At 43.1% G+C, this 26,094-nt stretch overlaps 1 protein-coding gene and 1 long non-coding RNA gene across 2 annotated transcripts; one reads left to right on the top strand and one right to left on the bottom strand.

Moving 5' to 3' along the window:
- The first annotated feature begins 11,700 nt into the window (after positions 1-11,700).
- Positions 11,701-23,602, top strand: LOC132454588 (NACHT, LRR and PYD domains-containing protein 3-like). The gene is made up of 15 exons (XM_060048057.1): positions 11,701-12,037; positions 12,219-12,292; positions 13,561-13,656; positions 13,886-13,999; positions 14,228-14,340; positions 15,138-15,234; positions 15,452-15,565; positions 15,781-15,854; positions 16,137-17,919; positions 18,016-18,183; positions 18,735-18,908; positions 19,224-19,397; positions 21,671-21,844; positions 21,968-22,014; positions 22,375-23,602. The coding sequence occupies exons 3-15, from the start codon at positions 13,574-13,576 to the stop codon at positions 22,905-22,907; spliced, it is 3,648 nt and encodes a 1,215-aa protein (XP_059904040.1). The 5' UTR covers positions 11,701-12,037; positions 12,219-12,292; positions 13,561-13,573; the 3' UTR covers positions 22,908-23,602.
- On the bottom strand, positions 19,830-21,072 carry LOC132454609 (uncharacterized). Its single transcript, XR_009524957.1, has 2 exons — positions 20,898-21,072; positions 19,830-19,949 (listed from the first exon to the last, which is right to left on the bottom strand). It is a non-coding gene; the product is annotated as an uncharacterized LOC132454609 (long non-coding RNA).
- Positions 23,603-26,094: the final 2,492 nt, after the last annotated feature.

Raw genomic sequence — 26,094 nt, 5'->3', positions numbered from 1 at the left:
TTTGCAACACTGAAAAAAGAGATTATAACCTGAAAAAAAATAAAACTAAAATTCAAACATCTGTAAACATGATTTTGTGTTCTATTTTATCTTCTTCATCATTTTCAGCAACACATTTTCAAAGTTCAAACAATTTCACCAGCGCATTTGCAGAATTTCAAATCTGGCACTGTTCTAACAGTGTATTTCATTGTTGCCCGGTTTTGAAACCTTGTAAATGGGATTCTGCAAACAGGTGTTCATACATTGAGAAATACGTTTTGAAAGGTTGAATATTTATTTTTAAAAACTTGTAAAGGTGTACGTTAACGACATTACAACGTCTTTTTTCAGAACTGACTTTTCAGCACCGACTTTTCAGAGATTTGACCACACAGGCGCAAGCTTTGAGTCACGTGAATATTGGCAGTGTTCTGACGCCACTCGTTTTGAAACTCCTGACAGTCGAATCTGAAAACGTTCCTGGGGGCCGGACCATTTAGCTCTAAACCTATTGGTTGCTCTCGGCTGACGTACATTCCAATCACATGTGCCGTTCACCGGGCTGTGCGTGATTGACAGTGCTCTGCCGATGACACAAATAACAAGCGACTTTCGCGGTTGATTTTGATTTCCATTTTCTGGAACCATGGCTGTTTCCCAAAGTGAAGGCTGCAGCCTTGCTAGGACGCGTCCTTGCTAGTCGCGTCCTATGGAGATGAGACTCTGGTTCCAGAAAATGGAAATCAAAATCAACCGCGAAATCAACCCGTTGTTATTCGTGTCATCGGCAGAGCGCTGTCAATCACGAACAGCCCGGTGAACGGCACATGTGATTGGAATGTACGTCAGCCGAGAGCAACCAATAGGTTTAGAGCTAAATGGTCCCGCCCCCAGGAACGTTTTCAGATTCGACTGTCAGGAGTTTCAAAACGAGTGGCGTCAGAACACTGCCAATATTCACGTGACTCAAAGCTTGCGCTCAAATCTCTGAAAAGTCAGTTCTGAAAAAATACGTTGCAATGTCGTAAACGTACACCTTTACAAGTTTTTAAAACTAAATATTCAACCTTTCAAAACGTATTTCTCAATGTATGAACACCTGTTTGCAGAATCCCATTTACAAGGTTTCAAAACCGGGCAACAATGAAATACACCGTTAGAACAGTGCCAGATTTGAAACTCTGCAAATGCGCTGGTGAAATTGTTTGAACTTTGAAAATGTGTTGCTGAAAATGAAGATAAAATATAACACAAAATCATGTTTACAGATGATTGAATTTTAGTTTTATTTTATTTCAGGTTATAATCTCTTTTTTCAGTGTTGCAAAACCTTTTTTACAAGGTGTTGAGTTTTCAAACCCAGACTTACAAGCCTTTGAAACTTTTTTTTTCAGGTTTGAATTATGGCAGGAAACTGACTCCATACCGTTTCAAATGAGTCAACATGTGTTGCCAAAAACATACCTTGGTTTTATCAACCTCTCTTTGTCCTAGTTCATAGCTAACCGGGAAGCCGAAGTGTTCCCAAACGGGAGACCGTAATGTCGCGGGAGGGTCCTCAATCTCTGGCTTGTTGCTAACGCTAGCGGCATTAGCATTGGCCATGACGGTCGCTACTACTGCTGTTAGGTGCGTCACGGTGTACACAACTGTGCATGTGCAGCATGTTCCACACATGCGGTCCTCTACTTAAAGGTTGGGTATGCGATTTGCGAAACGCCAGCAGATTTTTAAAATACACAACTCAAATGGTCCTACCCCCTCTCCTTCAACGCTGACTCTGACTCCACCCATTCCAAGTACCTGGACGCGCAATCATGCACGAGCGCGAACAGAGATGCGCGAGAGCGAGCCAGGCTAGCGTAGGTTTTCGTTTAACAACATGGCACTACATTCAGCTGTAAGTTGCACCCAGTACCGCGGGAAGTAGGGGTGCTGGGGGTGCTGCAACACCCCCTGTCCGAGGCCCTGTCTTATCACAGAAAACGATCATTTCTAAAAACTCCGGCCAAAGTGGAGATTTCTGAAAACGCCGGTTATGTGTTGTCGTGTCAACGGGGAGAAACGGGATTTTAGGTTCTGAAGCGTCACATTATGCAACAGGAAATGCTTAACGTCATGTGAGCGCCCGCTGTACCGTATTGGTCCGAATATAAACACAAACCCCATTGTAAGACGACCTATATTTGGAAAAAATATTTGAAGACCAGATCTTGTTTTTATGAATAAATAAATTTTATTCATTGAAATAATATACGAAAATAAAAAGGCATAGAATAAAACACTGCATTGCCACTAAACAGTAGTGCAAATAGGCCGTACTGATGTGTACACCAAAGACTATTCCTGACACTCCTCTGCCCCGCTGTGTTCGCTCTGGCTGTGGTCGCTCCGAACTGTTTCGGCCCGTGGCAAAGCGAGTCATCCTCGCTGCTGTCCAAGGCATTTTGAGACGCAGCATTTATTTAATGCTCATATGACCTAGTGCTGAAAAAAGGTTATATGAAAAAGTGTGAGGGTAGCGGTGGTGCGCTAAACTTGTTCTGTGAGCAGCTGGATGTGAACCATGGTGTGAAGAAAGTGAACACAACGATCGATTTTCAACTGTGCGCGCATGCACTGGTGTAATTGAGCTGCGCTGCTTTATATCTTTTTTATCAATGTAACGAGTTGCGAGTCTAGTGCAGGCTGAGTTTTTTTTTCCAGCACCCCCTGCTGAGAATACGTTCTCGCGGCTATGGTTGCACCAGATGTTATAAACATTAAACGGTCACATAAATCATTACTATTTTTAGAAAATGTATGTTTGTTTCATATAATTGTATTGGAAGTCCTGGTTTTCACTAGGGTTGCTGCGGTGTGGACATTTTCACAACGAGTAATACACTCGTCTCAACACCGGTATTACCGAGTATAAACGGTATAAACTTTGAAACTATGTCAACCGCCACACAAGCATCGGTTTTTAGACCCTTCTCGTCCTTCAGTTGCCGCCAACGTTCGAAAGCAGCGCCTAGGATTATTCTTGATTTCAGTTTTTCTCTGTCAGCGTTTTTATTATCAATTACTCTCTGAAAAAGAGTTTTCCTTCTCTTTGCTGGTGGTGGTGGTGGTGGTGGTGGTGGTGGGGATGGTGGCGTCTTGTCTGCCATGGAAATTGTCTTCTACTGCTAGGTCCAAATGTGGATTAACTAGTTCCAGTTGCTACCGCAGGATAACAACAAACAGGAGCTTGCTCTGGGTCACGAGCTCTGGGTCACGAGTATTGCACGAAGGGGTCGCGCGCGGGGCGCGGGGGAGGGGGAGTACAGTACGACCGTTTGATTGACGTACTTACTGTCCAATGCAACGAGGTGGCAATCCAAATGATTGGCTGGAGTTTTTCGAGCCCTGCCCGTTCCACAGATGATTGACTTGTTTAATTTTCATGTCAGTACTTCTAACTCAGTGGCTGTAAGCGGGTTATGATAAGGATTTCAAGTAATTTTGCAAAAATGGCCAAAAAAGCAAATTCCGTACCCAACCTTTAATATGCCCGTATGGAAACTCGTTCGGTAGGCCGAACCGAGCACCCCGTACAGAAACGGTTCAATACAAATGCATGTACCGTTACACCCCTAATATATATATATATATATATATATATGTAGCAGGGTGACCTGTATTTCTCCCATATATCTGTTTCAGCCTCAGTCACCTCCCTTTTACCTGTATTGTGACTTGTGCCACTACGCAACGGTTGCTCTACCGGATGGCGTCGTAACGAATCCCTGGCACTCAGCTGACAGGTTTGTTTAGTTTCCTCTTTGGGTGCAGTTCAATAACTGCCCCACCTTCTTGTAACAGTAAGACAACCTGATGTGTCTGGATATCCAATATGCCCTAATGTGGTCTCTGTGCTCTTTCTTTTTAGAGTAGTGTTCCTGTCCGGGCCGTAGCCTATCTTTGGGAGGTGCGGTTTGGTGGTTTGGCGTGTATTTGCATGTAGATAAGTAGGGTGTTACCTGCTCAATTCATAAATTTTTTACAATTGTTTATTAATAGTATTTTTGTTCTAGGACCAGCATTGGTGGAGTTGGAGACGGTCACATTCTGGCGCTGTCGCTTCAGTGCTCCTATTTTCATCTCATAGAATAATAACATGACTTTTTTCAACCATTTAAAAATAAACTTTTGTAGACTTCAACTTGAAACACAAATCTGTATGATAAATGTTGTTTGTTTCTGTACTATTGGTGCGGTCACATTCATATATATATAAATTCTGATAATACATGGACATCCCCAACTCCAATTACACCATCTCTCAACATGCCACTACTTGTGTGCTATTTATCATTCACATAGACCCATTAAGAAATAATTTGGTACAGTACTATAAATTAATCTGTAACGTAAAGCTATTTTCTAACCAACAATGTCCCTGACTGACACATATCCCCGTCACGTAGGGACTAGGCTAATAACATAGGCTAATACAAAAAATGTGACTGAAAAAGTGACTTCCCTTGTGTAAATTCGGGTTGTCTGCGTCGGAGCCAGCAAACCGCTGCAGTCCAAACTCTGGAGGCGTAACTCCTGTAGCTCCTTTCTCACTTCCTGTACTTCATTTGAGACGCTTTCAGCAGCGGATGCGGACATATCCATGGCAGCCAGTTCAGGGACAGAGCAGTAGTCTTGATCGTTGAAAAGGAGGTCAACTTCATCTTCCGGAGGGGCAGTTTCAACGAACCGATCCACTCTCTCCCACACGCCGCGCCTTTGGGTTTCGACTGTATACTGGTTCCACTCAAAAAGGGTCGCTACGGCACCTTTTGTAAGTCTCCTTCGACCCTGAAGAGTAGTTGGCTCAATCATCTTGTCAGAACAAAAGTGTCTGCTACAGACCACGACGCTGAAGTTGGCATCCGATTCGCAGCATCCGATTCGGCAGCTGGTCCACTTCAAATCGGTCCTGATTGAAAACCACTACACCTAGACTCTTCAAATCTGGACTAAATTTTCACAGTGAGGCTATACATTATATAAAACATAGTTACAGATTTGTGAAACCTTTTTTCTATTTGTGAAAATGCAATACAGGCTCATTTTAATGCTTTTTAGGGGTCCAGACAGAACGGGTCCTGATTGAAAACCACTACACCTAGACTCTTCAAATCTGGACTAAATGATCACAGTGAGGCTATACATTATGTAAAACATAGTTTCAGATTTGTGAAACCTTTACCCTATTTGTGAAAATGCAATAAAGGCACATTTTAATGCTTTTTAGGGGTCCAGACCGCATTAGAACTGATCCTGATTAAAAACCACTACACCTAGACTCTTCAAATCTGGACTAAATTATCACAGTGAGGCTATACATTATGTAAAACATATTTTCAGATTTGTGAAACCTTTACCCTATTTGTGAAAATGCAATACAGGCTCATTTAGGGGTCCAGACCGCATTGCATTTTCACAAATAGGGTAAAGGTTTCAAAAATCTGAAACTATGTTTTACATAATGTATAGCCTCACTGTGATAATGTAGTCCAGATTTGAAGAGTATAGGTGTAGTGGTTTTCAATCAGGACCGATTTGAAGATTCTAAATGGTTTTCAAGCCGAATCGGATGCTGCGAATCGGATGCCAACTTCAGCGTCGTCTACAGACCTTAGAGTGAGTGGTGATGACATATTTATCCCGGCGTATGTTTACAATCCATTGACTCCTCACGTCAGTTTGGCTCGGAAAGCCATGGAAACTTAATGACCCTTTGAATTTGGCTGATGCTGTACAGTGGGGGACACAGCAGTGCTCGGCGTAGGTTTCTCCTGCCTATAAAAAGGAACCGTTTTTAAATGTTTGCGGCCTTGATTCATATCTAAAGTGTATCAACGCCAGCTGGCTAGCGCGATAAACACACAGACCGGAACCGGCCGAGCTGTATTATTTGAAGCAGGAAGTACGTCACACAGTTTACTGCATACAGCCCATTGTACCGGGGCGAAAATTGTACTGCCTACGTAATCTGCGTTCGAAAATTCCAAACCTGCCTGGCAACAGACGATCGCGTCGAACGATGCCTGGCAACAGACGATCGCGTTGAACGATGATGTAGGAATGACATCATTGAGCGTCACACGACGAAATAACATCAAACATAAAACACTTATTTTACAAATGAAATTTGTTAGCGTTGCTAGCTTTATATTTGTATTGTATTTAATAGTTTAATCGCATTTAGCTAGTAAACTAGTGTATTAACACAAGCTAGCTAGACTATGATACACTTTAAACACTCGGTTTACTAGCTAAATTCAATACAATACCAATATAAAGTAAAAACAAGTGTTATCATTAGTCACATGAAGTTACATATTATACATTAGTTACATGTTGTGAGGTCTTTTATTAAAATCCATTCATCACCTTCTTAATTAACCTGATCTTAAACCACCATGACTTACCACATGGGTATAAGAGATGAGCCCTGTGAAAGCAATATTAATTTTTATAGTAAAATATGCATTTGTAACTGTGCATTCACACGAACGTATAGACGCGTATCGGGCGAATTTTACACGAGAGAAAACCGGCGACAAGTTTTGATTTATCGCGCCACACTTTCGCCGTGCACAGGCGAGCGCGTTCACAAGGATTTGTGGCGCGACAAATTCGCTCGAGTTGAAATATTTCAACTTTGACGCGAATCTCGCGTGATGACAGCCAATCAGCGTCCAACAGCGTGGCCACTGAGTCACATGTGTAACGTAACAGCCAATCAGCGTTCAACCGTCAAACTCAGTGCAGTGCAGTCTGGGGTGAACTGCAGCATGGAGGAGAAAGTGAATGTTGCCGTTTGCGACTCCCGGAGCTCTATATATAATATAATAGTATAGCCAAAAAGCTCTGTCACTCGCCAAAAGCTCTGTGTGCCTCCAGATGGCCGTAGCGCGGGGATCTCTCATAGGGATTGGGCTTCTCTGGGTTTGTTTACCGGCATTGCTATGTTTCCAGTCTTGTGTGTTCCAACGGTTTATTAGGTAGGCCTATCTAATAAATCTCTGTCCATTCAATACTTCATTCACTGCCTCTTCCGTGGTCATTACAATATTATGAATATATTGCGTCGGGTCCTCCGACGTCTCTCCCTCTTCCATTAAAGGTAAAGACATGCAATGGTGGTTATCTTGTTGTGGCGCGACAAATTCGACGAAACTTGCACAGCGACAGATTATGATGTGTGGCGCGACAAAACTTGAGCGACAACGCGAACGGGCGACAAATTTCGCGTTTGGTGTGAACGCACATACCCATGTGGTAAGTCATGCTGATGCAAATTACAAATTTGACCTAAAACACAGTCTGATATTGAATCAAAAAATTCATTTTGAGTGAACCAGGACAGATATCCAGTGTTTTTTTTAGAGGCAGCCTTTCTAAGATGCTCTGCCAGAGTAACATCATACCGTGCTATAAGAGATCAAGGATACCCAGAAAATGTCCACTGCTAGGATTTCCTAACTGTGCATTTTGTCCCCCTCAGTGGCAGGTTTCTTTCTGCAAGGAAGAGTATGCAGTCGATCACTCGAGTCAACAGGCTCTCTGCAATTCGCTATCAATAGTTTTACCTAGGCATAAGCGGGATGCCAATTCTTTCCACATCAGATAAGCATTGATGTGGTAACCACTTGTTTCATGGTGCTTCAGTATCTTTGAAAGACACTGCCAGTTATTATAACCCACCACAAGGCGCGTGTCAGCAACTCTAGCTTCACCAAACCGTTTTTACTGGGTCAATTGACATAAAACAAATGCCGCTTTTCCACCGCACATGTAGCTCGACTCGACACGACACGACTCGACACGACTCGACACGGTAGCAGCGCGGGTCCTTTTCCACCGCAAATAGTACCTCCGGGACGTGGACGGGGTCGGCTGCGCGAAAGGGCCGTGACGTATTTTTGTACGCGACGCAAACAACACCTACGTAACCCACACATGGACAGAACCCACATAACAACAATGGAGAACATCGATGCGATGGTATTCGTGTTCGTATTATTAGCTGGCATGTTGAAGAAGTGGAATATGTTGGCTGCGGCGCTGCTATGGCTGTTACCAGCATGGTTGCCATGTCGCTCTCGTGACTTCGTCACACTCTCTGGCCAATCAGTGGCCGGCCGTCTGCCGACGTCACCTTTTAGCATCGGCTCAGCTCGCTTGGAACCTAGAGCGAGGCGGTACTAGAAAAAGCAGCCACTTCAGGTACCAGATACCATGTTTTCGCGGTGGAAACGCAACAAATGCGAGCTGAGTCGAGTCGTGTCGAGCTGGTACCATGCAGTGGAAAAGCGGCAAAAGACTTGCATAGAGGTTGAACTAAAACAAAATAACCACAAACAAGTTCCTTAATTTTTCTTGTTATGATCCGTTATATTGTAGGCTCCATTCTGATCAGTACACAGTTGCAAGACAACAGTAACCTGTTGTTTTACTAGGAGATTTAGCTAACCTGAATATTTACAAGCCTCCTCTTGATACACATACACATAAAAACGACTTTCAACCACTTTGAAAAGCTTTCTTATCCCTGCGCACCCTTTCTCCTTCCCAATCTTTCTTTTTCTATGTTGTGACCCTAAGGGCTTTCTTCTCTGCCTCTCCATATTGAGGTACGTGTCATCAGATGACAATACTGTTCAAATGAAGACACCCTGGCGCTCGCCTCCAGGGCGTGGTCGAGGGGGCGCCCACTGGAGCGCCGTGTGCGGAGGAGGGCCTTATCAGTGGCGTTCCTCTGTTATTGATCATCATATCATGTACACAAAAGCTGTTAAAAACAGAAAATGCCAACTCAATTTTTTTTACTTCCATCGCTTTGGCGCCCCCTCTGGTGCGGCACCCCTATGCGCCGCATATAGTGCATGCATACCCACTTTTTGCGCCACTGGGCAGACCCAGTGATTTGCATTATTAGGGACCTGTTTGCATGTATTGTACATGTTCTTTACAATCAGAAGCAGGATCAACTGATACACAGCCGCGGCTGTTTCCAGTGCCTTTTGTTGCAGCTCATCAATAGTCTCTTTCACACAGGAGTTTGACACACCTGTTTCCCTTCAAGTAACCTGACCTCACAATTGGCCATTCAACCGCTGTTTCCCTTATATTCCAACTTCTGTTTTTCTTAGTAACTGAACCACAATGAGATGATATCAGAAGCAGCCTACATCTATTGTCTAACTGTGGATAATGTTAGAAGTTCATTGCTAGACAGACACAGCCACACATCCACACACACGCACTATGTTGTCGAAGATCTCCCAGCTTTCTCGAAGCATTTCTCGAAGGCACGCCCGCTTTTTGTCTTCATCTTTCGAAAATCTGAGAGTAGACCGAGAGCAGTGATGACGCTCTCGAAGAAAAAGGCTGCGCCCGAGAAGAGATTTTTTTTTTTTGCATTTGTACCACGTAGGTCATTTTAATGTCGATTTTAAATGCTCTTGCACACTTGATTACATTGCTACTTTATGCCGGTCACCAATTTATACATTGCATGGTCTTGCTGTGCGTGCAATACAATGTTGAGTTGTGTTGTTTATTTTTGGGCTGGTTTGCTAAAGAGGCTAATTTAGCAAACAATAAACAACGACTAGCCAATTTCATGCCAAAATCACAAAGAAGAACAGGAACGCTATGAATGCTCCGAGACCGGAAGTGACGTCAACTGGCAACTCGGAAAGTGGGCGTCCGAGGATTGAGGAACACACCATAAGCCCTGGCCCCAGGTACCATGAGACACGTCCCGATGACTCGTGCTGGGAAGTTTATGAAAGACCAACCAAACCCGCCTGCCCAACCCTGGCAGAAGAGATGGGAGACCAGGCATGAACTCTTATGCCAGGCAGGAACTCAGACATGTCTTGCTAAGGACTATGATGATTATGAGCTATACTCACAGGGCAATATCCCAAGCTCTGTGACCACCTTTAACAACCACACCTCTATAACACTTAAAAACTCCCAGCTCTGTCAACACCACCTTGAACAATCCAGACAATACAACCCTTAAACGGGCCAAATGTTCAGCTTACTTTTTTTTCTTTTTTTTTAACAATACAAACTCATAAGCATATGACCAGATCATGACTTTGATCTTGGGAACTTTTTATATTTTGTCGCCTACATTCATACTCCTGCTGTTCTCAGCCTTATTTTAACGGTCTGAAACGCAAGTGAGAGGCGCCAAGCGCACGTAGCTTTGTGGGCGGTTCTATGGAGATGTCACTATTTTACCGGCGCAAAAAATGACTCTTGCGCCCGGCGCAAATCGAAAAAGGATTGGTCTGAAGTAGCCTAATTACCCGTAGGTGTGGTTTGGGTGTAACGTGCAATAAACCAATGAGAGTGCCAGCTCCCATTCCCTTTAAGAGCCATGAGCACATTTGAATCTGACGAGTTGATATCTCCAGTCGCGTCTCCAGTCTCCGATGAGACAGATGCACATGAATTTCAAACTTCAAATGGCTCAGTTTATGGCCAAACAATATGGCCGAATTCATACATGGAATAAGGTTTTCTTCCACAACTTCAGAAATACTGAGTCCTCAAATACATTTCGGCAAAGAAAATGTATATGATCTAACATATGATATGCGGTAACTGTGGTTCTCTTTATGATATACGCAATACATTATAAACATCGTTTCTTATCAGTATTGTATGCATTATAGTTATCGACTTGTGTTCCTAATATGCATGTGTCCCCCCGTTAATATACTGTATATTGCCATGGCCTGTATTATGTGTTACGTGTTTAGTTTGTGTGTGTTTAAACAGATGGACGCAGACACGCGCACCCGCATTCATTAATTATTTTACACATACACACACGCACGCCCGCATTCATTCATTCTTTGTAACACTCACTCGTGGTAAAAAAAATTCTCAATCAAGTTTTCATCAATCCTAAAAGTTATGGGCATGTACACGATGCCTGTGTCAAGGAAATATATGTTTGCTGTACGGTGTTTGCAGATGCATTGATTTAAAAGTACAACTTTTTACCACTGTATCAGCTTTTCTTTCCCAAATAATTTCCCAAGAATGTGTGGCTAGGTAGATGAGAGAAGCAAAGTGTATGCGCGAGGTCCACAAGCTACATTATGTATGCGCCCTTATAATAACATCTGAACAACGCGCCACTGTCTTTAAACCAAGTATTTCCTGGTTTGTGGCGCAAGTGGTTTCTGAAACTGCAAAATAGCACCAGGGAATGTTTGCGCCAGAACACGCCTCCTCCTTTCGCCGAACCGCCCCTTGGGGCGCAAGATCATTCCCTAATTTACCGACGCGTGGCGCAGGAGGGAAAAGAACGCTCTGCGCCAGTTGCAAACTAGCAACGACACATGCGCCAGTGATTAAGTCAATTGCGCCGGATGCAAGATAGGGCCCCTACAATTCAAGGGATGGAGCTTCTTTATTTTTCCAATTTTGCAAAATTAACTTCTTATAAACCAGTGAGGATGAAATAATATGTCAACCCATTGGGTATCTTATATTTTCAATACTTCAAAAGAGGCATATCTTTGGTGTGAACGCCAACTCACAAATGCAGATTCTTGACATCCACTTCTCAATTTGATCCCAGAATGTTCAGCTTACCACTAGAATGTACTGTTAACAATCGTGTCACAATAAGAACCACATGACTTCTATATCTCAAACACTTAACAGCAGTCATTGAACATTTGCTTGTCATCCTACACACATTTTTAATGAGGTCAGCATTGTCAGTTAGTTGCACACTTTGGACTTCGGTGTCCTCGTTGTAAAACGGTTCTCGATGCTAGATTGGGTGGAACGCGGACTTTAAACAGATTGGCATGTTGGTTCTCGGTCGATGATGTTATTCCTCACTTTGCCTTTTATTTCTTCAGAGAGCTGGAGCCATGGGAGCAACGTTCGAGATTTTGACACTTGACACTTCATTTTCTTCAGGATACTTAGCGTGACTATTGTTTTGTAAATGCCCTTGATTTACATCCCTTTTGACATGGAAAAGAAGGTAAGGAAACCATACATATGTGTATTGTGTGTATTTGTGTGTGTGTGTGTGTGTTTCTGTTATCTTGTATGTGTGTGTGTTTGTGTGTGTGTGTGTGTGTGTGTGTGTGTGTGTGTGTGTGTGTGTGTACCCTTGTGTCTCAAGCTGTTGAAACACAAGAAGCTGTATTCATTGTTGCCAGGAAACATGAGGACGTGGAGGCCGTGGGGAATTTGGAAGAGGAGAACAGAAGGCAAGCCAGCACTCTGCAGAGCTGTGAGATACTCTTATTTTGAAACTACACTGAAAAACACACTCACTTGTACGTAAGGGACTCTTATTCTGTAAACGGATGGGCAATTCACCTGTCTATTTCAAATGTCAGCCTTCAAACTTTTGACTTGGGCGCTTTACATTTATTTAGGATTTTGACATACTTCCTCATCGTATGGTGAGGTGAATTGTTTGTTTCAATGAATAAAGTAAAGCTCATTGCTACTGTAAATACAACATGGTAGAGCTACATTTGGACAATCGGCTTACGTGGTGAAACACCATGTTGTGTGGAACACATTACCAACCGAAATCAAATTAATTCCAGTTATTTACTATTTTTTTTAATAAATGTTAGGTACTGGCTAACCGCAAACCAGAGCTGTACCAATTTTTAACAAATTGTACTCTTACTGTCAACTATTTGTTTATTGCTAGGCCCTATATGGTGGTGTATTTTATTTTACTTGCCTATCTGTGGTTTATTGTGGTTTTATGAAACTGAAAGCAATATATTTTAATTATACTGTAGATGTAAAAGCCTAATTAGGGACAATAGTTAATAATTAGTGGTTTCGTGATACTGAAAGCAGTATACTTTAATTACACAGTACATGTCAATGCCCAACTGGGGACAAAGGTTAGCAAGTAAGCCACAGCTATAAACATTTTTTGTTTAATTGAAAAACTGTTAAATAACATTGTCCCATGGAACAATTTAAGGAATTGAATCAGTTAATCAGAAACTTACGGAAAAAGTTTAGGAGTTTTTTTGTAGTTCTGACTTCAAAGTCAGAATAAAAAGAGTTCTAACTTTAAAAATATGCAGATGTGGCCCTAACCCTCTTCCCTACCGTCCGTGGGTCAGGGCGTGGTACCCATTCTGTCCGGTGCAAAGTGACTCTCATCTACTTTGGTTCCTTACAGGTAGCCTACCCATAATACTGTCTTTAATATCAGAATTCCGATGTTAAATTAAGAACTCTGAAAAATATCACATTTGGCACTAATCCTATTCTGTAGAAACGTAATCAGAAAAGTTAAGGTACAATTTGGTCAGTGTCTTCCTTTGCGCCTCATCATGTGTCCTGCTTAAGCTGCAGAGTGCCCCCTAGGGGTCACCCTGCCGTACAGCAAGCATGTTTCACAATCAAGCCCTCAAGCCCCTTTTCTGTCCACTGTCTGTAATCACACGCTTCTTTATGGAGCAAAAACTAACCTGAATGAACACTGAATGACTATAGCTTGTAATACGTTGTGTTTATATAAAGGTCAGAATCGACTATGAATGAGGAGAGAGAAGAGGGGGGTCACACCTCTAAAATCAATGTGTCTGGAGAACATGGCCGCCAGGGCCAAACTAAGAGGTAAGAAGAGGATTTCCTACTGTCTGTGACTGTTGTCTATCTCTTCAGTGCTATGCCATCAAGTTGTTAATAGTCTGAGTACAAGCTGTGTGTGTGTGTGTGTGTGTGTGTGTGTGTGTGTGTGTGTGTGTGTGTGTGTGTGTGTGTGTGTGTGTGTGTGTGTGTGTGTGTGTGTGTGTGTGTGTGTGTGTGTGTGTGTGTGTGTGTGTGTGTGTGTGTTGCGTTACAGCCCAGAGCAGCACGTGAGACCAGCCTCACCTGTACCCAGCTGCGTCTCCATGACGAGTGAGAGATCTATTCATTGTCCTCCCAACTTGCAAGACAGACGCCCCTCCAGTGAAAAGTATGTATTCCAAAGCTGCTGAAAAGAAAAAAGTTGGTTATTATCAGTCTACTGATCAGACCCAACCAGTCAGGAGAGAGATAAGAGTTCTGATTGTAGACGTTTCAAACTCTTCCCTCGTCATCAGAGCAGAGAAACACAACAGAACTGCACCGTCCCTCCAAACATCATCAGGGGTGGTAGCATTGCATACTTGACAGTTGCGTTTACATTGTTTTTTTCTGCCAGGAAACAGGAGGAGGAGGAGGCCGTGCGGAGTGAGGAAGAGGAGCCCAGGAGGCTTGCCATCGCTCTGCAGAGCTGTGGAGACTCCTTGTTTGAAACTACACTGAACAATGCCTGTAGGTATAGGGCCACTTATTCTGTCAACGGATGGGCAATTCACCTGTCTATTTCAATTGTCAGCCTTCAACCATTTGTCTTGGGCGCTATACATGCAGTGTATTATTTGATTTTGACATACTTTCTCATCATATGGTGAGGTGAACTGTTTGTTTCAACGAATAAAGTAAAGCTCATTGCTACTGTAAATACCACATGGTAGATCTAAATTTGGAAAAGCGTCTTTCTCCATGACGTGCTGTCAACTCTGGAACTCCAGTTATGAACTATTTTACAACAAATGTTAGGGGCTGGCTAAACGCAAACCAGAGCTATACATTTCTTTAGCAAATTGTACCCTTACTGTCAACTATTTGTTTATGTGTATTGCTATATTGTGGGGGTATTTATTGTACTAGCCTATCTGTAGTTTGTTGTGTTTTTTTATGAAACTGAAAGCAATATATTAAAATTATACTGTACATGTAAAAGCCTAATTAACGACAATAGTTAATAATTAGCCACAGTTATAAACTCTCTTAGCAGCACATCAGTTGCCCAATTTGAACTTAGATATATTGTATCTTCAAAATCGAATGCAATTCAATTACCCGGTTGATGGGAAAAACAGAATGTTCAGGGTGCCCCCTAGGGGTCAACCTGGGGTATAGCAAGCTTGTTTCACAATCAAGCCCTCAGTGTTGTCTGTCGACTGTCTGCATTCACACGTTTCCATGAGAGCTTCTTTATGGAACAAAAACTAACCTGAATGAACACTGAATGACTATAGCTTGTAATACGTTGTGTTTATATAAAGGTCTCGAATCTGCTATGAATGAGGAGAGAGAAGAGGGGGGTCATACCTCTAAAATCAATGTGTCTGGAGAACATGGCCGCCAGGGCCAAACTGAGAGGTAAGAAGAGGATTTCCTACTGTCTGTGACTGTCTTAACATCTTTATACAGTGTTTAAGGTGTGTGTGTGTGTGTGTGTGTGTGTGTGTGTGTGTGTGTGTGTGTGAGTGTGTGTGTGTGTGTGTGTGTGTGTGTGTGTGTGTGTGTGTGTGTGTGTGTGTGTGTGTGTGTGTGTGTGTGTGTGTGTGTGTGCGCGTGTGTGTGTGTTGTGTTACAGCCAAGAGCAGCATGTGAGCACAGCCTCACCTGTACCCAGCTGCGTCTCCATGAAGAGTGAGAGATCTATTCATTTTCCTCCCAACTTGCAAGACAGACGCCCCTCCAGTGAAAAGTATGTATTCTGAAGCTGCTGAAAAGAAAAAAGTTGGTTATTATCAGTCTACTGATCAGACCCAACCAGTCAGGAGAGAGATAAGAGTTCTTATTGTAGACGCGTCTTCCCTCGTCATCAGAGCAGAGAAACACAACAGAACTGCGCCGTTCCGCCAAACATCCCCAGGGGTGGTTGCAGTATTGACAGCTGCGTTCACTTTGTTTTTCTGCCAGGAAACAGGAGGACGAGGAGGCCTTGGGGAGTGAGGAAGAGGAGCACAGGAGGCTTGCCAGCGCTCTGCAGAGCTGTAAGAGACTCTTATTTATTTAACTACACTGGGAAAATACGAGATGAGCAATTCACTTGTCTTTTTCAAATGTCCGCCTTGCTTCAACCATTTGTCTTTGAGGCTATGCATATTTGTTGAATTTGTACACACTTCTTCATCATATGGTCAGGTGAATGGTTGGTTTCCACAAATAAAGTAAAGCTCATTGCAACTGCAAAAAGGGATGTCAAGTCTGGAACCCATTATCAACCGAAATTCATAAAAAACTAATTATATGCTTTCTGTTGTCTTTACGTTCAGTAAATATTTCTGCCGTGTGCCAGCATGAGCTCAAGACTCACCTGAAGGAGAGGTTCCAGCATGTGTATGAGGGAATCGCTGAAGCAGGTCAGCCATCAAAGCTCAATCTGATCTACACAGAGCTCTTTGTCACCGAGGGAGTCAATGGAGAGGTCAACAAGGAACATGAAGTCAGAATGATTGAAAAAGCTTTCCGGGAGTCAGTAAAGGGTGAAAAAACAATCAAATGTGAAGACATCTTTAAACGCTTACCTGGGAAAGATCATCCAATCAGAACAATAATTACAACTGGAGTGGCAGGCATTGGTAAAACCTTCTTAACACAAAAGTACACACTGGACTGGGCAGAAGGCAATGGCAACACCGACATAGACTTCATATTTCACTTCACTTTCAGAGAGCTAAATTTACTGAGAGAGAAAGAGTTTAGCTTGGTGGAGCTTCTTCATCACCTATTCATTGAAACTAAAAGAGCAGGAATCTGCAGCTACGACCTATACAAAGTTATCTTCATCTTGGATGGTCTGGATGAGTGGCGACTTCCTCTGGACTTCCAGAACGAAATCTGTACCGATGTCAACAAGTCTTCCTCGCTCGGTGTGCTGCTGACTAACCTAATCCGAGGCAACCTGCTTCCCTCCGCCTGCATCTGGATAACCACGCGCCCTGCGGCAGCCAATCAGATCCCTGCTATCTGTGTTGACAGGATGATAGAGGTGAGAGGTTTCACCAACCCAAAAAAGGAGGATTACTTCAGGAAAAGATTCGGAGAAGGGACGCTGGCCAGCACAATCATCTCCCATGTCGAAGCGTCACGAAGCCTCCAAATCATGTGTCACATCCCACTCTTCTGCTGGATCACTGCTTCAGTTCTGGAGCACATCTTGACCACATGCAAGAGAAGAGAAGAGATGCCCAAGACCCTGACTGGGATGTACATCCTCTTCCTGAGGGTTCAGTCCATACGGATGGGCATGAAGTATCATGGAAGGGCTGAAACATATCCACCCTGGACACCAGAGAGTAGGCAGACCATTTTGTCTCTGGGGAAATTGGCTTTTAACCAGCTGGAGAAAGGCAACCTGATCTTCTACGAGGCAGATCTGGCAAAGTGTGGCATTGATATCAAAGCCGCCTCACAGTACTCAGGAATGTTCACCGAGATCTTTAAGGAGGAGTGTGGACTGGACAATGAGAAGGTCTTCTGCTTTGTCCATCTGAGCATTCAGGAGTTTCTGGCGGCGGTTCATGTCTTACATTCCATCATCAGCTCTGGTATAAATCAGTTTACAGGATCTTCTGAACTTAGCAAGGAATATGGGGTCCAACTCCTACACCAGAGTGCTGTGGACAAGGCCTCCGAGAGTGAGAACGGACACCTGGACTTGTTCCTCCGCTTCCTCCTGGGCCTCTCTATGGAGGAAAATCTGATTCTCCTACAAGGCCTGCTGGATCACACAGAAATCTGCCTGCGGAGCAATCAGGAAACAGTTGTGTACATTAAGAAGAAAATAAGTGAAGATCCCTCTCCAGAGAGATGTATCAACCTGTTCCACTGTCTGAATGAGCTGAACGACCAATCTCTAGTGGAGGAGATCCAACAATACCTGGCATCAGGAAGACTCTCCAGAACTACTCTCTCCCCTGCTCAGTGGTCAGCTCTGGTCTTCATCTTACTGTCATCAGAAGAGGAGCTGGACGTGTTTGACCTGAAGAAATACACTGCTTCAGAGCAGGGTCTTCTGAGACTGCTGCCAGTGGTCAAAGCCTCCAAAACATCTTTGTATGTCCACAGTCAATATATTATATAACATGCTCCAAAATACATTGATATCAACAAACAATAGCAATAACAATACTGGAAATCTGTTGTTTTAAGGCTGATCGGCTGTAATCTGTCAGAGGGATGCTGTGAAGCTTTGGCCTCAGTTCTCAACTCCTCTAGTCTGAGAGAGCTGGACCTTAGTGCCAATGATCTTCAGGATTCAGGAGTGAAGCTGCTCTCTGCTGGACTGGGGAGTCCACAATGTAGACTGGAAACTCTCAGGTCAGTTTCACTCAATGAATAAAGTTCTGAATAGAAATATATATATATTTTTTTTAATTATGTTAATAATTGTTACTTCTTTTAATATTCGACTTCCCCTTACTTTAGATAAAAGTAAATCAATTGTTCCAAATAAGTGTTGAGACTTTACACCAGGATTTTTCGATGAGCAAAGAATTGCATTTCAAGGCCAATGATATATTAATAGATTAATCTACGATTTATTTTGTCCAATATAATCATTTAATAGTTTCCTCTTCAATTTTAATCCTGAGATATAATTGTATTTTAACATCTTGCATACACAATATAACCTGTATTCTTATACTTTATTATGTTACTGAGTTCCCTGTAGGTTGTACAGTATAACCATAGCTTCTTCTTAAAATAGTAGACTTTTAGCTGCAGTTTAAGCAGAATTTTGTTTAATATTTAAATTGGACATCTATTGTTTATCTTTTATTTTGACACTCAATGTGTCTACATTTTGGTATTAGATTGATTGAATTCAATTCTATGTAAGTCATTTTTTTAAAATATTTTGTTTAAAGGCTGAATGGCAGTCATCTATCAGAGAGAAGCTGTAGAGCTCTGGCCTCAGTTCTCAGCTCCAACTCCTCTAGACTGAGAGTACTGGACCTTAGTAACAATGATCTGCAGGATTCAGGAGTAATACTGCTCTCTGCTGGACTGGGGAGTCCACACTGTACACTGGAAACTCTCAGGTCAGTTTTAATCAATGAGAAAAGAGTTATGTAAGTATATTCTTAATCAGTTGGTTAATACATTCTCATTTATGATCCCCAACAACAATTTGAAGTAATCTTTAAAAGAATGATGTCATATCTAGTATACAATAATATTTTTTATGTTAAACCCATTCTACACAAACCTATGCATGAGTATGATACATTTAAAAACAATTCTAAAACATTCCTACGACACACAACTACCTGCCAGCAGCTTCATTTTACAGCATCGATGTTTAAAAAATATTTGTTTTTCTAAAATGTTTTAAAATATGTTTGGATTATTTTTAGGCTGATCAGCTGTAATCTGTCAGAGAGATGTTGTGAAGCTCTGGCCTCGGTTCTCAGCTCTGAGTCCTCTAGTCTGAGAGAGGTGGACCTGAGTACCAATGATCTGCAGGATTCAGGAGTAATACTACTCTCTGCTGGACTGGGGAGTCCACAATGTAGACTGGAAACTCTCAGGTCAGTTTCACCCAACAGATCAGTGGGGTGTTCCACGAACGGAGGTTTAACAAACACTGAGTTAACGCTGAACTCTAGGTTGATTGACCCTGTGCCGACCAACCCAGAGTTTTCGGTTCCACAGCAGCGGTTATGCATTAGTTCAATCAACTCGGGGTTGGTTAACACAAGGTTGTGCGCGTCCACGCCAAACCTAAAAAGACGTGATGTATGGATCATGGAAACCCTGCTCGATATGGCGAAACGGGCCGCTTATTTCAATGAAATGGAACTCCAGGTTCTCCTGGAGAGCTATGACGAGGAGAAGGACATTATCACAAGAAAAGGGAACGCTAAAGCCTCTGCAACCCGGAGAACCAAAGCCTGGCAGCGGATCGCTGACCGCGTAAATGCGTTAGTTACACGTCAAAAGCATGATCATTAATATTTGAGCCATGAATATATAAATATCCCAGTTAAGCATTCTTAAAGATCCTACCACATAACCCCTTTCTTCTAAAAAAAGATGTACTCCGATTGCTTCCAAGCGGTCAGCGGATCAAGTATAAAAACCTCATCGTCATCGTCATCCGCTTATCCGGGGTCGGGTCGCGGGGGGAGCAGCTCAAGCAGGGGGCCCCAGACTTCCCTTTCCCGGGCCACATTGACCAGCTCTGACGGGGGGATCCCGAGGCGTTCCCAGGCCAGTGTTGAGATATAATCTCTCCACCTAGTCCTGGGTCTTCCCCGAGGTCTCCTCCCCACTGGACGTGCCTGAAACACCTCCCAAGGAAGGCGCCCAGTGGGCATCCTTACCAGATGCCCGAACCACCTCAGCTGACTCCTTTCTAAGTAAAGGAGCAGCGGCTCTAATCCGAGTTCCTCACGGATGGCTGAGCTTCTCACCCTATCCCTAAGGGAGACGCCAGCCACCCTTCTGAGAAAACTCATCTCGGCCGCTTGTACCCGCGATCTCGTCCTTTCGGTCATCACCCAGCCCTCATGACCATAGGTGAGGATAGGAACGAAGATCGACCGGTAGATCGAGAGCTTTGCCTTGCGGCTCAGCTCTCTTTTCGTTACAACGGTGCGGTAAAGCGAACGCAATACCGCCCCCGCTGCTCCGATTCTCCGGCCAATCTCACGCTCCATAGTACCCTCACTCGCGAACAAGACCCCGAGGTACTTGAACTCCTTCACTTGGGCTAAGGACTCATTTCCTACCCGGAGTAAGCAATCCACCGGTTTCCTGCTAAGAGTCATGGCCTCAGATTTAGCGGTGCTGATCCTCATCCCAGCCGCTTCACACTCGGCCGCCAGCCGATCCAGTGAGTGCTGAAGGTCACAGGCCGATGATCCAATGAGGACCACATCATCTGCAAAAAGCAGTGACGAGATCCTCAGACCACCGAACTGCAACCCCTCCCCACCACGACTACGCCTCGATATCCTGTCCATGTATATCACAAACAGGATTGGTGACAAGGCGCAGCCCTGGCGGAGACCAAAAAAAACGAAAACGAAGTATAAAAAACATACAAACGGGTAAGCTTTTCCCACCATCGTATTGGTATACATTTAAATAAGCCATTTTTTTAAGCCAATCGTGAAAAGGCCGACAGTCGGCAGACTGGATCTGGCCCTCAAATTGTCTTGACCCCGGTGGAGGAGCTGTTAATAAACATAAATTCAGGGCGCCCTGGCAAGAATGGGGTACCTGGAGGTACCTACCTCCTCAGAGAGTCAGGGGCCATACCCCACTGGTTGAATGTGGGTTTTTGTGTTTTCTTGTATTTTAGATTTTTTTTGCCTTCGAAGTAACACATGCAAACCGTGTGCTTGCCACAGCGCATACTATTCCAAATGTTTCTTTTTTTGGTAACTGGGTAGAAAACCTAAAAGTGACAATTCATCAACTTCACAGATCAAGATGGATTAGTGCTTGTAATGAAGCCGCCGGCTACGATGGAACATTCTCCAGTGGATGCAATAGTCTGGAGTGAACTGAGGCCAGGTCCTCGATTGGTAGTGTTGGCTATGTAAGGCTATTTAAATATATTAAAGATTTGCGCGAGAATCTAGATCTCTCCACTCCAGCAAAAAGTAATCCGATATGCCAAGATGTCAAGCCGTGGTCTTATCAATCGCTCCCGGTGGATTGCACGTATAATTTGCGCTCCGATATCAGCAGTTCTCTCATCAAAAGGGCATGCCATTGTGAACACATGAAATCTGCGGTGAACGCCGGTTTAAATACCTTGTATGTGTGTGTGTGTGTGTGTGTGTGTGTGTAGGTTGTCTGGCTGCCTGCTCACACAGGAAGGCTGTGCTTCTCTGGCCGCAGCCCTGAGCTCCAACCCCTCCCATCTGAGAGAGCTGGACCTGAGCTACAATCACCCAGGAGACTCAGGGGTGACACTGCTCTCTGCTGGACTGGAGGGTCCCCACTGGAAACTGGACACCCTCAGGTAGGGGAGTTCACCTTTCTAATCAAGAGAACATATTGGCAAACATCAACGGGCTATCCCTAGCAATTTTCAATTGACTGTTTTTAAAGACACCATGCTGGTCTCACTGTGTTTTCCCCCCAGTGTTGACCACGGCGAGGTCTCGAGGCTGGAATCAGGTTTGAGGAAGTGTAAGAGTCCAGTGTTTAATTTTATTCAACACAACACACTGACTAGTCGAATAGAAAAGTCCATCCACATAGCATAGGGGAGGTCCATTCATTGAGATCCTACTGGGACATGAGATGACGGTTGACCTCATCCATCTCCCTCTTACTGATAAATGCCCAGCCTACCTGTTGATGTATCCACGAGCAATCCACCAAACATGGATACATCGCTTCTTAATCATGTTTAGGACTGCGACTTAGTAGATAATTTACATTTTGATGTGTTTGAATAGTCATCAAATATTAGTAATTTTCCAGCATCATTATACTTTGTGTTTCTGTTCTGGATTACTCAGTTAGGGTTATTGTTCTACCCCACAGACGCCTCTGACTTCACATTGGACCCAAACACAGCCCACCGTGAACTCTCTCTCTCTGAGGACCAGAGAAAGGTGACCAACGTTGAGGAGCAGGAGGGGTGTAATGTCTCCAGACAGGTGTTGTGTGGACAGGGTCTGACTGGCCGCTGTTACTGGGAGGTAGAGTGGAAAGGGGAGGTTTTTATCGGAGTGGCGTACAGAGGAATAACAAACCAAGGAAAGAGTGATGGGACTTGTCTTGGATACAATGACCAGTCCTGGAGTCTTTATTGTTTTGGTGATCGGTTCTCTGCCTGGTACGACAGTATAAGGACAAGGATAAGCTTCCACTGCTCTAATAATAACAGAGTAGGAGTATATTTGGACCGACCTGCTGGCACCCTGTCCTTTTACAGTGTGTCCCCAGGTGTAGGAGGGCCCTCAGACACACTGACGCTCATTCACACCTTCAAGTCCACATTCACACATGGCAACCTCTTTCCTGGGTTTGGGTTGAACCGCTATGGTTCCTCAGTGTCCCTATGTCGGCTCTAGTTAGCCCACACACACACAGACACACACACAGACACACACTCACTCACTCACTCACTCACTCACTCACTCACTCACTCACTCACTCACTCACTCACTCACTCACTCACTCACTCACTCACTCACTCACTCACTCACTCACTCACTCACTCACTCACTCACTCACTCACTCACTCACTCTTTGTTAAATCTGATTATATAGAATTATTTCAGTTAGGGACATTTATTTTCATATAGTGATCATTGAGCTATATTCATCAATCTAATTCAAAAGTTTATTTTTCTTTTCTATCAAACTGCTACTTTTTTATGATTTGAGGCAATGTAATAAATTGAAATGGTGTTGAATTTTTTGCTCTAAAATAAACATTAATTAAACTAGTTTTAATTGTTAGATAAACAAACTAACACTTAACACGTTATTGAAACATTTAAATGAAAAACACTGTAGCGACCCACGGGGCTGCGTCGTCATATTGGTTAGCGCGCAAAGGGTCTTTACTGTAAGAGTTTTGTGTTTAGGGGATTTTACTGCGTAAAGTGTTCTGATTGTTTTGTTGTTTTGGTTCATGGTTCCGTGACACAGACCATTGTAAACTGACTGACGATGTAGGACCTTTGTTCAAATGTATATTCTGTGTTTAAAGTGGGTTTATGTGTATCAAAATAAAAGTAACCCCCGGGGGTCATGCGTTTTATGTACTGTACTTTAAATAACCCTCTGGCTCTAGTTCATTCGCTCCTCGTCGTAGCTTGCCACAATATGTAACATTTCTGCATTTAAATATCTAAACAAATAACTAGGCCAATGTTTTATTTTTTTTGTACATTATGTCAGAACATAATTCATCAAATAAATTGGTCGGGTTATTTTTAGGTGTTTTAATGCAGAAATGTTTCAATTGTTTCCAACAATATTCAAACCAAGAGGAATTGGTAATTGCATTCATGGTTATGGTCCATTTGTTCGCATCTCCATGGGGTCATAATCCCATCACAATACCCCCTAACTAACCAGGGAAACGAACACAATCAGACATCCAGTAGAGACAGGTAATTTATGGATATATTTCAATAGCGATCTAGTTTACTTCTTTAACAAGAGGCTCATGCCAGCCATCACGTCAATGCAGTGGACCCACCGATAGACTGTTTTGATTGACTGACCCCTAGCGGCAAAAATGACATTTCATACCTTTGAACAGATTATTATTTTGGCTTATCCTTTCAGCGCTTTTAATCCATTTCACAAAGTGAGATGTCTAATAATTTGTTGATAGATATAGCCCTCATTTTTTGCCAATTAATGGAAACGCCATCAGAAGAGCACAGTTCAGGAAATAAAGAATCGGCAAATCAGACAATCTAAGCATATGCAGTATTCTGCGTAAAAACCTGAAACGACCACCATAGTCTCCAGTTTATTCTTTCTTTGGGTCAATGAAACTTAAGAATGAAATGCCTTTAGTCCTGGTTTATAACCACATTAGTCATACATTATATCATTTGTTTTACATCTATTAACGATGTTATTCTTTCTTTATTTATTCCGATCCACTAGGTTATGTGTGAGGATACATAAATCATTAAACTATTTTTTTTTAGTGATTGTCACAATCTCTTTCTTAGTGGATATTGGGTTTCTTGTCAAAAGATTACAATTGCATATAATAAATGACGGATTAACCAGAGATTTTTGATTGCAATTCATTAGCCTACGGAAGATTGTTTAGTAGACATGATGCGGGCGCGCGAACACTTCGACTGAAGCCATAGGTATTTATTTGGATATCAACTGGAATAAAATACAAAATGTAGGCCTATCTTAAAATAAAATGTAGGTTACAATTTGCTTTAAGAAAATGTAGTCCAATTTATAACATTTTTGTTGTTGCTGCAATAAAGATTACAAAATGCAAACCAGTGCATGAGACAACAAACAAATGAAGTAAACTTTATTTAGACACAAATAATAATAAGCAAAACAATTCAAGATGAATAACAACTATTTATTCTAATACAATGAACAGACTTGAATGGTTACCGCTGCGTTTACTCCACAATAGTAGATACAGTTCAAATTCCTTTTCGAAACCAACAAAATGTCCCCATATGTATTTGTGAACTTATGATTGTGTTATGTAGCGTTCAGTGAAGGAAACGCGTGGTAATAACGCAGGAGACCCTTCCCCTGGGTGGCGCGGGGCTACTGCTTCCGGTGCAACGTCGCTCCGTTCCCCGCGGAGCTTCCTCGGCATCTGGAGGGGAGGGAGGCGCTGGAGGAGCAGGAGAAACAAGCAGCCACCGAGAAGACGAAGGAAAACACGTCGCAGCGAATACGTGAACGTACGTGAACACAGGCGAGGTGAGTGATGTGCTGCGCCTTCTATGTGTCTTTCATCGTATACTGACAGTAGCACCGTTATCTTTCTTATTTTGGACCAAAGCTCAAGTAATTAGACGAGCGTTGAGTGAACAACTTTTCATATGTTTTACGCGTCGCGTTGCATTGGGTATCGGGGGCCCCGTTTTGTTGCCAGTGGGAAAGGCTGGGAGAGGCTGCAGCTACTGGGGATTTGCTCGGAAACGCCGGTCGTGCTAAACGAACTATCCCATTTGCTATGGTTCATTCTGTCTGATTTGTTGTCATTGCCTGGTGACCCTTTAACAGTTAGACTCGCTACTTGCTTTAAAGGCATTCCAAAACAAGTGGTCTGGAAGCCTTTATGATAGCATTAGGCAGCCATTGACCACTGCCATGCCATTTAATTATAGCCGGGCTGGAGTTTTGAAGAAGTGGGATCGAGGTTGACAAATTAATAAATTAATCCTAAACGAGTTGGTGATAAAACGAACCCCAGGGCAATTGCTCTGGCCTTAAACCTTAGCGCAGGATGTATTCTGCTGTCCTACAGGGAGATGTAGCAGGTCTCCAACTTGTGTAGCTGACATGGGAACAGACAGGGAAGAGGGTATTCCAACGCTCCGCTCCTTACATCAACTATATAGCCCTGTATCAAGCTCATACTTCTGTTAATTTATTGTGAAACAAAGGGACGCAGTAGAGTTCTGTACTGTAGTGTGTGTGTGTGTGTGTGTGTGTGTGTGTGTGTGTGTGTGTGTGTGTGTGTGTGTGTGTGTGTGTGTGTGTGTGTGTGTGTGTGTGTGTGTTTGTGTGTGGTATTTCTTC

The sequence above is a fragment of the Gadus macrocephalus genome, chromosome 3, assembly GCF_031168955.1.
Source record: "Gadus macrocephalus chromosome 3, ASM3116895v1".
Lineage (NCBI taxonomy): Eukaryota > Metazoa > Chordata > Actinopteri > Gadiformes > Gadidae > Gadus > Gadus macrocephalus.
The sequence above is the reverse complement of the archived record's forward strand: the minus strand, read 5'-3'. Positions and strand labels throughout refer to the sequence as shown.

Bases quoted from the DNA above. Each gene is read 5' to 3' on its own strand.
- LOC132454588 (XM_060048057.1), top strand. From the start codon at position 13,574: ATGAATGAGGAGAGAGAAGAGGGGGGTCACACCTCTAAAATCAATGTG. The intron at 15,566-15,780 runs GTATGTATTCTG...TTTTTCTGCCAG, and splicing joins AGACGCCCCTCCAGTGAAAA to GAAACAGGAGGACGAGGAGG. The intron at 17,920-18,015 runs GTATGTCCACAG...TGTTGTTTTAAG, and splicing joins AAAGCCTCCAAAACATCTTT to GCTGATCGGCTGTAATCTGT.